The 15,263-nt window shown below is 39.5% G+C and overlaps 1 protein-coding gene across 1 annotated transcript in view; it reads right to left on the bottom strand.

Annotated features, from left to right (window-relative positions):
* C6H4orf50 (chromosome 6 C4orf50 homolog) overlaps positions 1-15,263 on the bottom strand; it is a 132,441-nt gene that overhangs the window by 62,202 nt on the left and 54,976 nt on the right. Inside the window, exons 11-13 of the mRNA XM_036765076.1 lie at positions 9,481-9,529; positions 7,023-7,144; positions 323-541 (exon numbers count right to left, since the gene is read on the bottom strand). Of these exons, the coding sequence (XP_036620971.1) occupies positions 323-541; positions 7,023-7,144; positions 9,481-9,529 (390 nt within the window). The remainder of the gene's footprint in view (positions 1-322; positions 542-7,022; positions 7,145-9,480; positions 9,530-15,263) is intronic.

A 15,263-nucleotide genomic window follows, 5' to 3' on the forward strand; every position in this document is an offset into this window, starting at 1 on the left:
ATACTTGTAAGGGAAAGAAGAACAGGCCAAAAGTTATACCTTTAGCAGGTTTTGTTCCGTTAAATGTTCCTGTAGGTGCCTGGAAATTTCCCAAAGCCCAATTTCCTGGGAGTATGGGGCAAGGTTGAAACAAGCCTCAGCCTTCTCTAATTGCTAGTGCTAAAACCAAAGATAAAAGCACTTGTCATCAAATATGGTCTTTAATCACTTTTCATTTTTTAATCTATTATCTGTAAAGGTTCTAAGAACAGGGCTTCAGGTATCTATGTAGGCTAGAAGGATGATTCCATTAAATTCTTAACACCAAAGGTGATTTATTGACCTGATAATTATTGTATCGGCTGTGACTTAGCTCCCAATGCAAGGCTAGGATCCTCTCTGGGCTCATTACTTTTGAAGGCAGAGGGAGGTCATTGGTTGGAGGGGCGGAGAGGCTGCAGATCTCATGTGTTTCCTGCTGAATGCTTTCAGAAATCAGCCCTGCATCCACATCCTCTCCAATCTGGCAGGTTCTGGGATTATTCATCACTCCAGAAGGCAACTGTGAACAAGAACATGAATGGTGGGGATGAAATTCTCTCATCATTTTGCTAAATCAATAAAAGTCATTTAAACCAACACACCTTTGTTAGGAGGCCTTGTAATGAAGCAAGAGGAAGCATGGCTTGGTAGAAAGTGTGTTGGACTTAGAATCAGGAGACATGATGTAGAATTTGGGAATTCTGGTGGCGGGGGAGGGTAACAGCAATACATGGAAGATAGGGCTTTTGTACAACTGCCCAAATCTATTATTTCCCCCTGTCAACCCCTTCAGAGTATTTAAAGAACATCAGTAGGTTCATTTGATGCTAGTGCTCTACCTTGGACATGCTTGTGTTAGACTAGGGCCATCAGGGCCAAACTCTGCAGAGAAAATGAGACTCTAGAGTTTGGTGGCATGGAAAGCTATCGCTAGGAGCTTACCAGGGGTCTTAGGTTAGTGGGGAGTGCTATTATTGGTCCAGCTTGGAGAAATATCTTCAGTCAGAGGAATATCCAAGGAACTTAGTCTGTGGGTACTAGCAGGACGGCCACTCTTCTGATCTGGGATTTGGGCAGAGTGTCTTCTTCATACCAGGTTCAGATGGGTAAGGCCAAAATGTCCTTCCTAACGTTCCTGTAACTCCAAGGGCCCAAATTCAAGATGATAAGATGATTGCTGGAATCCACAGTAAAGCCTAGGATTGGTGAGTGGTGTTGCAAAGCAGTCAAACACCCTGGGGCCCCAAGAGGTGAGACATCAGGAGATGACCTGATCAGATCAGGGCAGAGGAGCTGAACAAAGGGGGAAGGGAAGAGGCCTGTGTGTTTTTTAAAGCAGCCTTCAGCAGTCATGTGGTAAACAGACTTGTAGGCACAAAACTCAAGAGAAGAAACAAATAACAGAGCAGATTATGGAAAAGGAAAGAGTTTTCTGGTCTGGAGAAGCCTCACACTGAGAAGGGGGAGGAACCATAACATCCGACAAGAAACAAAACCACAGGCCCTGGAATGCTGGAAGCTCAGTGCCTATAAAGCAGGATAGGAAGAGAGGGGGTTCAAATAGAGAGCAAAAGGAAAAGTCAAGGCTAGCAGTGAAAGATGGGAGAGGCTATGAAGGTAGGCATGTGAGGTCATGAAATAGAAGCTCAACTGATGCACTGAATGAGGAGGAAACTGTCAGTGAGAACAAGTGTTTAGACACTGAGATGCACTGTGGATTGGAAAGGCACCAATTTTCTCTCCAGTACCCTACTGGGCAAGCTCCCCCACCTCTTTTCCCTGGGAAAACAAGTGCAAAAGAAGCAAAGGTTGAGAATCTCAGGGGAAGGGAGACAGTGGCATGTGGCAGCTGTAGCATTTACACAGCTGTCTGCAATCAATAATTATTCCCCTGGACTACAACAAGAGCTTCGATCAATTCCTTCAAAGCTGCTAGATCTAGCTGCTGGGTGTGTTTGTGCCAGAGTGTGAATGCAGGAGGACCTCAGAACAAGAGGGAAGAAAATACAGTGGAATGGAAAATACTGAGGAGAGAATGGGAGGGAGGGAGGGAGGAAGAGGATCAGCTCCTGCAGACTTTCAGAGCTAATTGCAAATGAGGTGGAGGGAGGGGGAGGCTAAGAGAGGGTTCATTTTAAGTCCAGACAACTGCAAGTGGCCCCTGCTTTTATACATAACCAGCTGGAGAGGTTTTGGACTTTAGTTCTTGTGCTAGGCCCCACAGAGCATTATAAGTATTTTAGAGACTGTGATAGCAAAACCCTGACAGCAAAGTCGTGAGTTGGAACTCTCTAAATATTTAGTTGGCACAGTTCTGACCTTGTCAATCATTTCTGAACTAGAAAGAAATAATATGCGGGGTGGGGGGGAGGCAGAAGGCACAAAGCATACTCAGAACTTTTAAAATACTTAAGCTGAAGAACAAAGGAAGTCTGTCCCTTATGGAAGTGTGTATGTGTGGGGGGGGCGGTGTCCAATTGTGTGGAATAGTGTATATAACAATAGATTTTTTTAGTGTATTGATTGTCCTTTGCTGTTTTCTTTTTCCCTCTACTGCTTTTTCTTTACTTTAGAAAATGTTACAAAATGTCTTGGAAAGGGGAGGCATATAGAGAGAAATCTAGATCAGTGGTGTCAAATCCAAATAGAAATGGGGGCCACTAAAGCATACATGAGGAATCCTGAAGATTGAATATTCACTTAGTTTTTTACAATGTTATGTTATCTATATTTTATTGCATTTTATTTATTTACTTTCCAATTATGTTTTAATTTAGTTCAAACTACACTCTGAAGTATTGTGGGTTGTGCATTTAACACTTCTGATCTAGGTGATACAAAAATGAAACATACCAATAAAAATCTATTGTTCAAAAGAAGGCAGAGGTCTCTGTCATTTGAGTCCAAAATTTTAATTCTGATTCTTACTTGCTGTGTGACCTTGTGAAAGCCAAAGAAGACTAAACTCTTCGGGCCTCAACTTTCTCATCTATAAGACAGAGAGACTAATACCTGACCTGTCTGCCTCATAGAGTTGCTATTGAGAAATGGCTTTGTCTATCTTAAAGCACCATAGAAATGTTAGCTATTTTTATAAACAAATACATCACGTATTCAAATAGAGCAGTGATTCTTTACCTTTTTCATATCATAGGCCCCTTTAGCATCATGCTAAAACCTTCAGATGCCTTCTCAAGCATATTTTCAAGTGCATAAAATATAAAGGAAGATAATTATATTGAAATATTGTTATCAAGCTATTTAAAAAATAAATTTACAGACCCCAAAAGAGTACTTTTGGGAGGAATCTCTGTGTGACTCTGGGAAAGATAAATTACTTCTCTGAGACTCAGGTTTTTTTATCAGTGAAATGGTAGTAATAACACTTGCCCTGACTATTTTACAAAGCTATTGTCAGGAAAATATTTTGTAAACCTTCAAAATCCAACCTAAACGTATTCTGGTAAGAAAAAAGACTGATTTTCTATATACTTATTTTCCCATTTGATTAGTCTTCACTAATTTGTCTCACTGTATTTATGGAAGGGAGATAGTTTTCTCCCTCCCTGCCCCCAAACAGTGAATATCAAGAGGAGAGAACCATATATCTTATAGCCAAAAACAAAGGTACTTTCTCACACATAACTGTCTAGCCATTATCAGGATGTCCCAATAACAAGTAGGCTTCAATTCAGTTTTTTCTCTTTTATTCCTAAAATTACTTGATTACAACATATAATCTATGCTTGTCCTTAAAAATCTAGCCCTTCATTTTCTTTAGAGATCATAAATGCCCCAATGCCCTCAGTGTAATTACATCATGAGCTCATTTTCATCCTTGAGTGCTGCAACCCAAACCAAGCAAGGGAGCTGTTTGCTCTTCAGGGGTCCCTGGAGCACCATTTGAGAACCACTGTTTTATCTTGCTAAAATCTTTTAGGATCCTAACTCTGAAGCTTTGTGTCCTAACTCTGAAGCATCAGCTATCTCTCTCAGTTTTGTGTCATCAGAAAACACTGTAAGGAAACCATCTGTCTTTATCCAGGTCATTGATAAAAAAATGGTTAAGCTACACAAGACCAGCACAGATCTCTCTAGGACACTGCCCTGAAGACATCCATCCAAGTTGGTAGAAATAACTACTTTTTAGATAGAGTCATTCAACCAGTTCTGAATCCATGTCATCATACTACCATCAGTCCCTATCTGTCCATATTCTCTGTAAGAACAACACAAGAGATTTTATCAAACTTGGCTTAATTTGAGCAAATTATAACTACAGTATTCATTCCTCTGATCTGACAGGTAAGGAATGCTCTCAAAAAGTAAAAGTGATATTAGTTTGGCAGGACTTTTTCTCAATGATGCCATGGTGACTCTGTGATCACCACTGCCATTTCTAGAAGTTCAATGACTACCTCTTTAATAATGCACCCTAATTTTTCTCCTGAGGATGATTCCATTCCCATCCCAACTTTTCTTATTTTGTAAATTAGGACATTTGCCCTTTTCTAGTTCTGCATCATCTCTCTGATTCTGAGGGATCTTTCAAATCCAATTATAATGCCTAAGGAATTAGCTCTGCAGGTTCTTTCAGTACCCAAGGATAGCATTCATATGGAGCAGGAAACTTCAGCTCATCAAAGGAAGCTGGATATTACTTTACTTTCTTCTTGCTTATCTTGGGTGTTAGCTTCCTCTGAGCTATGTTTGTTTTATCTTTTCCAACCCAAAGGTCATTCTTATTGGCTGGAAAAGAGAAGTAAAATATGACATTCGTTTGGCCAAGAAGGAATTACAGATTCGCTCAATGTCATGCTCAGGTACGGAATGGTTGAGCTGGGATGTAAATCTAAGCCTTCTGATGACCTATTTAGTACTCTCACTACAATGCAGGGTTCTTGGTCTTTGGCTTTAACTTTGACTGTTCTATAATATTTTTAATAGAACTTGACTGATCCTGATGAAATCTTGTACACGAAAGAGTATTAAGATGTACCTTCAATGTCAGTCTATTCACATGAACCAAAAGCCAGCTATTTCTAACTTCCATATAGAAGTAATAAGAGGGAATTCAGTAGATCTGGAGGCTGCCTATTCAGATGATACAAGACTTGCCCTGGAGATCAGTCTAGTACAGGGCTTGGCTACATACTCAGCAAATAAGCATGCACATCGTGATGTGGTGAGTGCATTGAGAAGTACAAAGTGCCCACTGAATTCCAGGGTGGGGATAACCTCAGAAATTAGAGAAGGCTTCCTGATGTAGGTAGCATTTGAGTTGGGTTTTAGAGGACAGATAGAAATTCAACTGACAAAGATGGAGAAGGATTCCATTTCAAGCACAGGGAACAAAGACATTGAGGCTGGAGAGTAAACCTGTGTGTGGGGAAGAGAGAGCTGTCTAGTTTGGCTGAAGCACTGAGGGAGTGGAAGGGAGTAAGACTGGAAAGGCAGGCTGGTGCCAGATTTTGGAGAGTCTTGAATGAAAGGCAAATGAGATTGTCTTTTACCTTGAAGATAATAAGGAGCACAGAGTCATCATCAGTTCAATAAGACTGTTAGACAAAATAAATTCCAGTCTTACTCCTTTTCTCACAATGTGACAGCTAAAATACTGTTCTTCCTTAAAAATGACATTTAATTTAACAAAACAAATTTGCAGCAAGGGGAGCATTTTATAATTTTCTGTTTTTTTTTTTAAGTCCCATACCTAGATATTAAAGAATGACTGCCATCGTCTTCCTCCCAAATGGGAGCTGTGGTTGGATTTTGAAATCTTTCCTCCTCTGTATGTCAACCTGTGACCAGGTAAAGTCAGGAAAAAGGTCATTTACTGCAGGAACAGGATGGTTAGTAATTGGCTGTTAAACACTGAAACTAGTCTGATGGCCAATTAATTTATTGAAAAAGTCATAAATCAATTGACATAAAGGATGGAAATGGGGCAGAGCTGAATTGGTGGGTGGGAGAAGTAAGAGGGAGAAAAGTAGGAAAGAGCCTGCAGGGATACAGAGTGAGGGAGAAACAATAGTAGATTCATCGTGACTAATTACATTGCCAGCCGCACAATCATTTCCCCTTCTTTTTCAGTGTATGTCAAAGTTGACATAAATTAAATTGTAAAATATATGACAGACAGCAAGGTGTAGTGGATAGAGAGCTGACTTCCAAATTCAGAAAACCTGTGTTTCATTCCTGCCTCTGATGCACACTGGCTGGGTAACCCTGGACAAATCACTTAATCTCTCAGTGATCCAGATAACTCTAAGGTACAGAGAAGTACCAATCTGCAAGTGTAAAGGTAGTTTCCTCACCTGGGGGTTCTCTATGTTAATGAAATTGCAAGTTCAGTTCCTATCCCTATTTTAAAGTTGAACCCTTATTTTTTCCACTAAAGTCCTATTCTGATATTCCCACTGTGGTAAACATGGCCTTAGGTTCTCCAAAGCTGTGTCAACAGAGCTCTGGCTTTGGACAGTGACATCAGGGTAGGAAGGTTTGATCAGAACTCCTGAAAGATAGTATATTTGTGATCCAAGGACACACCTTGCTAAGTTTGTAGAGGCATATCACTAGGTTAGCTGAAGGGTGACTGATGTTTTGGCTACAGCAACTCTTGAAGGTCACATACTAAGGAGTGGAGAGATTGATATTGGGATCCTTGAAATAAGTGCCCATTTACCACCACCACCACCTTCTGCCCCAACTCATGAAAACATAAGGAGCTTTTTTATTATTAATCAAATATTTGGGTTTTGAGGAAATCAAGCTCAATATCCAATCTCATTTTAAAAATAGAAATGTAACGTTTTTGTCTCTAAGATATCTATTTTTTCATAACTTTTTAAAGGTTAAGATTTTATTGCTGAAGCTAAGTAAAAGGCCTGATTCAAACACCATCTGACTTTAGATTTTGCCTGTAGGAGATAAAAAGAAGTACAATGAATAGCATTTGAAGTCTTTTAAAATCTAAAAATAGTCCTTGGGAACTTACTCACATTTGGAGGCCCAGTGTGAGTTTTCCTAAGTGATGGGTCAGAGTCAGCAGCAGGAGAAGTGTTAGAACTGAAATATCCACTGAAGTGATTGGTCATATTTGGGCTCAGGAGATGGGTTTGATCTATGAGAGAATGTCATCATTCAAATCTCAAAAAACACACTTAGAGCCAAAAATTCCCCCCTAAATCGGTCTTAACAATTTCTATTGGTGGTTCTTCACCCTGCTACACCTCAGCAGAACACAGAATGTTGGAGTTAGAAGAAGGCTTACAGCAGGGCTGTCTAAACTTAGGTTTTTATTGAAACAATAGACAATATATTTTGATTTGCCATTTCAGTGAGAGCTCTGCGGTAGCTCAGTTTCATTTACTAAAGCATTTATGTAAATTTCTATGCTTGTAGTGGGCCACATAAATCGCACTGCAGGCCTCATTTTGGACAGTCCTGGTTTAGAACGTGGAATCTTACAATTAAAGGGAATATTAGAACACAGAACGTTAAGGTAGAAGCAAAAAATTAGAACACAGAACATCAGAGCTAGAAAGGTGCTTAGAATATAAGATGTCAGAATGGAGAATGGCATTGAAATATAGAATTATAGAGCTAAAGGGAACCTTAGAACATAAAATGCCAGCATGGCATAGAATATTAGTGGTGAAGGGAACCTTAGAATATCAGAGATAGAGGGGAAATTAGAGATCATCTAGTCCAGAGGTGGGAAATCTGATCTAGTCCTATTACTTCATTTTGCAATAAAAAGTAAGGGCTTATTCTAGGTCACATAACCAGTAACTCAGTTCTCTTGGCTATGTAGCTACTCTACCATATTGTCCTATAATTATTTGCCTCCATCTATATAACTAACTACTTGGGCAGCTGGGTGGTGTAGTGGATAGAGTGCTGGGCCTGAAGTCAGGAAGACTCATCTTCCTTAGTTAAAATCTTGTCTCAGATAATTACTATTTGTGTGACCCTGGGCAAGTCACTTAACCCTATTTGCCTCAGTTTGCACATCTGTAAGATGAACTGGATGAGGTACCTTTGCCAAGAAAACCCCGAATAGGGTCACAAAGAGTTGGAGGTGACTGAAACTACCGAACAACAACAGCAAATATATTTAGTTGCCAACTTCAGTGGCCAGAATGGAGTAGACATTTGCCTGGAGATAACAATCTCCTAGAGAGATGGGAAAACACTTCAGCTAGCCTACAGTTCCCACTTTTTTTTTTAACAGAAATTTGAGTACAAAAAAAAAGATAAATGGTGAATGGCCATATGGCAATTTCTGGATTGCATGTTCAGCTGAGAAATGAGTAGTGAGCACTAAAAGAAAGAAGATGGTTTTTTGAAAAATCCTTTTATAATCAAAGTCTGACACTGAGTACTTTGCCACTCCGAAAAACCTCTCCCACTAGTCTGATTGTGGGATTGTTCTGCTTGAGATTGACGCCATGATGAAAGTGCAAGTGCTCAATTTTGTACATAAGCACATACGTTCATCCTGCTGAAAACCTCCCTGACTAAGCAGCACAATTCCAAGAATATCTACTTTAAGGTCAAAGTCAGTGGGACAGACCCCCTATGTACCAAACTATGTACAGCACCCCTTTTGTAGGTGCAGAGAACTAGAAGGAGAGTGTCCATTCATTGCCTGGACAATTTGTAGTATGTGGGTAAAACAGAAATATATGAGCTGATGCAGATTATAGTAAGCAGAACCAGGAGAACAAATTTCATGATGTAATTCATTTCTCCACTGGCTGAAATCTGGACTCCTCCATTATGCCCCCAAGCAAGGTATTTTCCTTCCTCCTCTTTTTGACTTGTTTTTATGTGCTATCTTCCCTCATGAGAGGGTAAGCTCCTTGAAGGCAGGGGACTCTTTCTTTCTGCTTATCGTTTTACCCCCAATAGCTAGCATAGTGCCTGTACACAGTAAGTGCTTAATAAATGCTTGTTTACTGATGACCACAATGATGTAAATGGAAACGACACTGAAGGACTCCAGCTCTCTGATCAATGTGATGACTAATCATGATGTGAGAGGTGAAACATCTCTTAGTTGTCAGCACCCGGGGTGGTAGGTTCTTGTTTCAGAATGAGGCACAAATTTTTGGGTAATAATAGCTAACTACTGTGTGCCAAGCACTGTGCTAAGTGTTTTTTTTTTATCTCATTGGATTCTCACCACACCCCTATGAGGTAGAAACAGGAAAACAAGTTAAGTGACTTGCCCAGGGTCACACAGCTAGTAAGTGTCCGAGGCTGGATGTGCACTCCAGGCCTATTGCTCTATCCACTGCACCACCTAGCTTCCAGGGGCCAATGTATTGATCTGTGTAACTGATTTTATCTGTTACAAGATGGGGTTCTGTTGGGGAAGGGGAGTCACTGGAGAGTAATTATAATGTAAAAAAATTAAAATATTTAAAAGAAAAAATACATAACTGTACTAACCTCTTCCAAAGGCAGTGTTCTCAGACTTGGTGTCTGATTGGTAATATGCCTGGAAAAAAATAGAAAGCAGTTACTCTGAAATTCTTCAGAAAGCAATAATGCCAGCTAGTCCAAATTTCCAAGGCATTTTAAGGTTTGCAAAGCACTTTCCATAATGACAGCCCTGAGAAATAGGTAGAGCGAATGATTTTATATCCATTTATAACATTAGAGCTCAGGGAAAATACATGGTTCGCCCACAGTTACATAGCTGGGAAGAAAAAAGTTTATATAAGCCCAAAATATTTAGTATTTCCTAAAGAGTAAGATTGCTTCAAAAATGAAAAAGGGTTTTGTTCAACCTCTCTGAGCCTCAGTTTCCTCATATGTAAAATGAGGGGATTGGATGAGATGATCTCCAATATGCCTTCCAGAAGCAAATCTGTGATTTCAACATCCTTAGCCAGAGACAACATAGCGTAGTGTACTGGCAAGCACCCTACCATGCCCAGGATGGCCTGTTGGCACAGGCTCTTAGATCTGCTTTTAAAGGAAAGCAACTTTAAAGGGGTCAACAATCTTACGTTAATTACTTTCACTAGTTCAGAGGAAAGGTCAGCACCCTGAACATCAGAGAAAATACAAGCAGAGAAAAATACAAGCAAAGAGAATACAAGCAGAGGAACTGGCACAAAGACCAACAGACAGGGCTCTAACTGACTGAATCAAAGCAATATTATTATTCACTTTACACATATCACTGGATCAAGAATAGCCTTTACATCTGAGCAGATGGGGGGTCTGAACAAACAGCTATTCAGAGTCTCTACCAGGGAATCATAATATCCTTCTCATAAGCAAGCCCTCAAAGCAAAATACCAACTCAGAGTATATATACACTTCTCAGAGCCAGAAGGCATCACAACCCTCATGACTCTGCCGAATAAGAAATTAGCAAAAGATGTGAAAGCCTTCCTACAAGCAAGCCTCCCCTAAGCAAGTTCCTCCTTAGGCAAGTCCTTCCCCCAGTGGGCTCATTGGATGTATCACTGCTGAGCTGGAGCTCAAAGAAGTAAGACATACTTGATTAAACACATGCAGTCACACAGGCCTATTAATGGGCAGGGGAGATCTTCCTATTCCATTAACATCACACATGGTAGAAAGACAGCCACTGGCATGGGAATCAGAATTACAGAGACTGTTTGGTCTCTTAATAGTGGTGTAACCTTGGCTGAGTAATTTTACCCCTGTGAGCTACGATTCTCCCTCCCTGTAAAATGGGGATGACAAACACTCACAGCACCTACCTCAGAAGGTCATTGTGAAGAAAGCTCTCAAAGGCTGTAAAGTAGTACAGGAAAGTGAGCTTGGACACTTACTGTGTGACCCTATTAAATAATTTCACTTCTCTAAATTTACATTTCCTCATATTTGAAATGGGAAGAATAAAAACCTGCACTCCCAACCTCAAAGGGTTATCATGAAGAAAGTGCTTTATAAACTTTAAAACACTATAGATTTGTGTTATCAGTCTTATTATTACTACCATAAAGTGCTGGTGGGATCAAATGAGAACTTATATGATGGTGCCATATAAAGTATAAAGTGCTACAGGACTTTAAAGGATGAGCATTAAAAGTAGTGAAAGAAGACAGTTAGGAACAGGAAACCCTGTGCCTAATCTCTTCATCTCTCCCCCAGGCAAAAAGGAGATTTTATTAATATGGATCAAATGCCCTCTGGACTTCATAAAGATGCAAACCAGGGCCAAGTCTTTTCCAACCTGTCCCATATTCACTTCTCCAAACTGAATGAATGTTTTAGATGTTGGGAAGAGAGTTTGATTTAGTGTGAAAATACTTGGGTTGAATGTTTTCTCCCCATTAGACAGGGAGCCCCTCAAGAATAGGGACGGCCTTTTGTCTTTGTATCCTTGGCACTTAGCACAGTCTCACACAGAGTATGGCAGTTAAACAAATGTTTAACTGTCTGATTGTTTGGTTTGAAACCAGGCTCTATCACTGACAATTTGTATGAATTAGTCCATTTAGCCTCACTGTGCCTTTGTTTCCTTATCTGTAAAATGATGGGATTAGACTAAATGATTTCTAATTTCCTAACAGCTCTTCATCTCTGATCCTATGAAGCAGCTGTAAGAGAATGTGGGCAGTTGAATGGAGAATTCTCCCATAGATATTCCATTTCTCCACTTGAATTTGAACTCCCTCCCTGCTGAGGTTGGCAACCCTGATGGCAGCAGCTGGTCTGGTCTCCCCAAAGTTTCCATGCATCTTTGCAGGACTGTGATTCACAGGAACTGGGTCTCAATTCCTCAGAATTTCATTTTGGTTTTAACATGTGCAATTTCATTACTATATGAACAAAATCTCTCTCCTTTTCAGCCTGCTGTTAAGCTCACAGTTGATGAGCTTCGATTGAAACCTTGCTACAAAGCGAAGAGACATCATAAGACTTCCGTTAAGACCCAGCCCTGCCATTTACCCTGTGTGACTTATAGCAAGGCACTTCTCCTCCAGAGGAAAGCCTCAGTTTCCTTATTAGGACAATGAGTGGGTTGGTCTACATTAAGGATCTTAACCTTTTTTGCTATGGACCCCTTTGACCATCTGATGAAGCCTGTTAACTTCTACTTAGAAGGTTTTTAAATGCATAAAATAAAATGCATGAGATTACAAAGGAAAACAATTATACTGGAATATATTTACAAGAAAAGAATATTTAAACAAGTTTAAGGAGCCTAGGCTAAGAGCTCTTAAGCTAAATGAAATCCAAGGGCCCTTTCCGATTCTAAATCATATGTAAAATAAGAGTGATGATATTTGCACTCCCTATCTCACAGGGATGCTATAAGAATTCATATGAAATAATGGATATGAAATCACTTTACAAACACGAGGGGTTACATGTTATCCTGTCTGTATAGTGTTTGATCATTTCCTCCACTAAAGTACTTCAATGTTGCATTAATAATACCTGGAATTTAGACAGAGATAACTGGTTTACAAAGGACTTTACATACATTTTCATTTGATCCTCCTAACCGCTCTGTGAGGTATTATTATCCTTACTTTTATGTAGGAAATAGAGACTCAGAAAGGCCAAGTGAGTTGCCCAGGGTCACATAGCTAGTACTTGGCAAAGAGGAGATTTAGACATATGCTTTTTGGTGCCAAATGGAATATTCTTTCAACTACACCAAAGCTGCCTTTTCCACACAGCAGCAGGGAGGTAACCCTGTGATCTAGAAGGCTATGCCAGCAAAGTACATGCCCTGACAGATAGCTAAAAGGGCTATCCTCGAAAAGTGTTCTAGCAATGAACTATGCATTCCACATCTTAGGACCAGACCAACTAAACACCAAGACTCATTTCAGTAAGGCTGGCCACCAAATACTTTTCCAGCTACAGTAATCCAAAAGGAAGTTTCTTCAAGAGTTGGGATTATTACAATCCACCCTGGTTGAGACAAACTGGTGAAATCATGACCTTTTAGAAGGATTAAATTCAATTCAACCCATCAACATTTATTAGATACTTATTCACTCTGAGGTAAAAGTCACCATGGAGTAGTAGAAAAAGAGCTCCTCCCAGTGTCAAGAAAAACCAGGTTCAAGTCTTGACTCTCACACAATTTTGGACAAACTATTTTAGCTCTCAGTGCCCTAAGAAACCCCCTAAAAATCTAAATCATAGAGCAGCTTTTCATCTGCACTGGAAGAAGGAGTTTTCTCACTGGAAGTTCCCTATACCAACAAAACATAATATTGCAAGAAACCATGTTAGGTACTGCAGATGCAAAGATTTTTTTAAAAACAGTATGGAGTCAGCCTTGGAGTTATAGAACCTCAGTCAAAGTTCCATTTCTATTACTCTGTGGTCTTGAGCAAGCCACACAACTCTACTTGGGCTCAGACTTCTCATCTGTAAAATGGGAAGATTGGGCTGGATGACCCCTAAGGTCCTATTCACCTCATAAAACAATGAAATTGAGGCTCATGCCCTCCAGAAGCTGACATTCCAAAGAAAATTACAATATAATATCCACCTAAATAAGCAAATACAAAGCATATGCAAAGAATTTCAGAAGGCAAAGGGCACTAAGAAGTAAGGGGATCAGGAAGGACCTTATGTAGGAAATTATACTTAAATTTAATCTTGAAAGAAGCTGGGGATTTTAAGGGGCAAAGTGAAGGGGAGCGAATGTTCCATTGGGTACAACCTGTATGAAGCCACGAAGTCAAAAGCTGGAATGTCGTGTAGGAAAAATTGCAAATAGGCCAATTGGGTTGATCCATAGTGTGGAAGGAAGAATGATTGTCTGGAGAGGTAAGATGGAGGCAGAATATGATACAGTGCAAATGTCAAACAGAGGAGGTTGTATTTTTTGCTGTTAGGCAATAGGAAGTCACAGAAAAGTATCAGTCAGGGAGCGATTTAATCACACCTATCGTTAGGAATAGAGGGCAGAGTCTGGAGCCAGAAAGACCTGAGTTCAAATCTGACCTTAAACACTTGCTAGCTATATGATCCTGGGAAAAGTCATTTAATCCTCTTTGCTTCAATTTCCTCATCTGTAAAGTGAGCTAGAGAAGGAAATGACAAACTACTCCAGTATCTTTTCAAGAAAATCCCAAATGGGGTCACAATGAGTCAGACACTACTGAAACAACTAAATCATTAGCAATATAAATCTGACAGCTGTGTGGAAGAGAAATTGGATTTGGAAGAGAGAGATTGGAAACATAAAGGCCAATTAGGGAGCTATTGCCATTGTTCTAGCTAGAAGTGATAGAAGGCCTGTATGATGGTAGTAGCCATGAGTGGAAAGATGTTTGGTGCAACAGATGTCATAGGAGCTAGAATTGACAAGCTTTGGAAGTTGAGTGGATATGAAAAGTGAGGGAGAAAATAGAGTTAAAGATGACTGAAGAATGGCAATGCTCTTCAAAGAAATATTATGAAAAAGTTAGAATGGGGAGATTACTAGGAAAGATGATACATTCCACTTTGGATGTGCTGTCAGTACACCTATTACTTAAGGGTCATCAATGTAGATACCTCTATGTCTAGCAAGAAATAATTAGAAGTGGGGTTAGAGTTTGAGAAAGAGATTAGGGTCAGATATGTAGATTTTCTAGGCATTTACATAGAGATGATGGTTGTACCCAGGGAGGCTGACAGGATTAGCAAAAAAGGGAGCTTAGTTACAAGGAGAGAAGAGAAGAGGTCTAGATCACACTTCTCACATGTAGAGGGACACAGACAACAATCCTATAAAAGGAACTGAAAAATAGAAGTCAAACAGCTGGGAGGATGTCCAGAAGAAAATAGTGTCATGAAGATCACAGGAGGAAAGGAAATCTTGGTGAAGGGGGTCATTAATGGTACAGTACCAAAATCAGATAGAGGACTGCAGTTGGATCTAACAATTATGAGCTCAATAACCTTGAAAAGAACAGCTTCACTCAGGTGGTAGCTTCTAAAGCCAGATTACAAGGCATTGAGAGTGAATGGGATGTGAGGGAGTGAAGCAATTAATGCAGATGACTTTTTTCCTATAGTTTATCAGTGAATAGAATAGAAATAGAATAGAATATAGAATATATATATATAATATACATAACCATATAAATATATTAGAATATCAATATATAAACATAAATAAAATAGAATATTAGAATATATACATATAGAAAAATACACAAATATATAAAATATATTTGAATATAGAATATATATATACATACATAAAACAGAATATTAGAATATATATAGAAAAT

The sequence above is a fragment of the Trichosurus vulpecula genome, chromosome 6 (assembly GCF_011100635.1).
Source record: "Trichosurus vulpecula isolate mTriVul1 chromosome 6, mTriVul1.pri, whole genome shotgun sequence".
NCBI classification, from domain to species: domain Eukaryota; kingdom Metazoa; phylum Chordata; class Mammalia; order Diprotodontia; family Phalangeridae; genus Trichosurus; species Trichosurus vulpecula.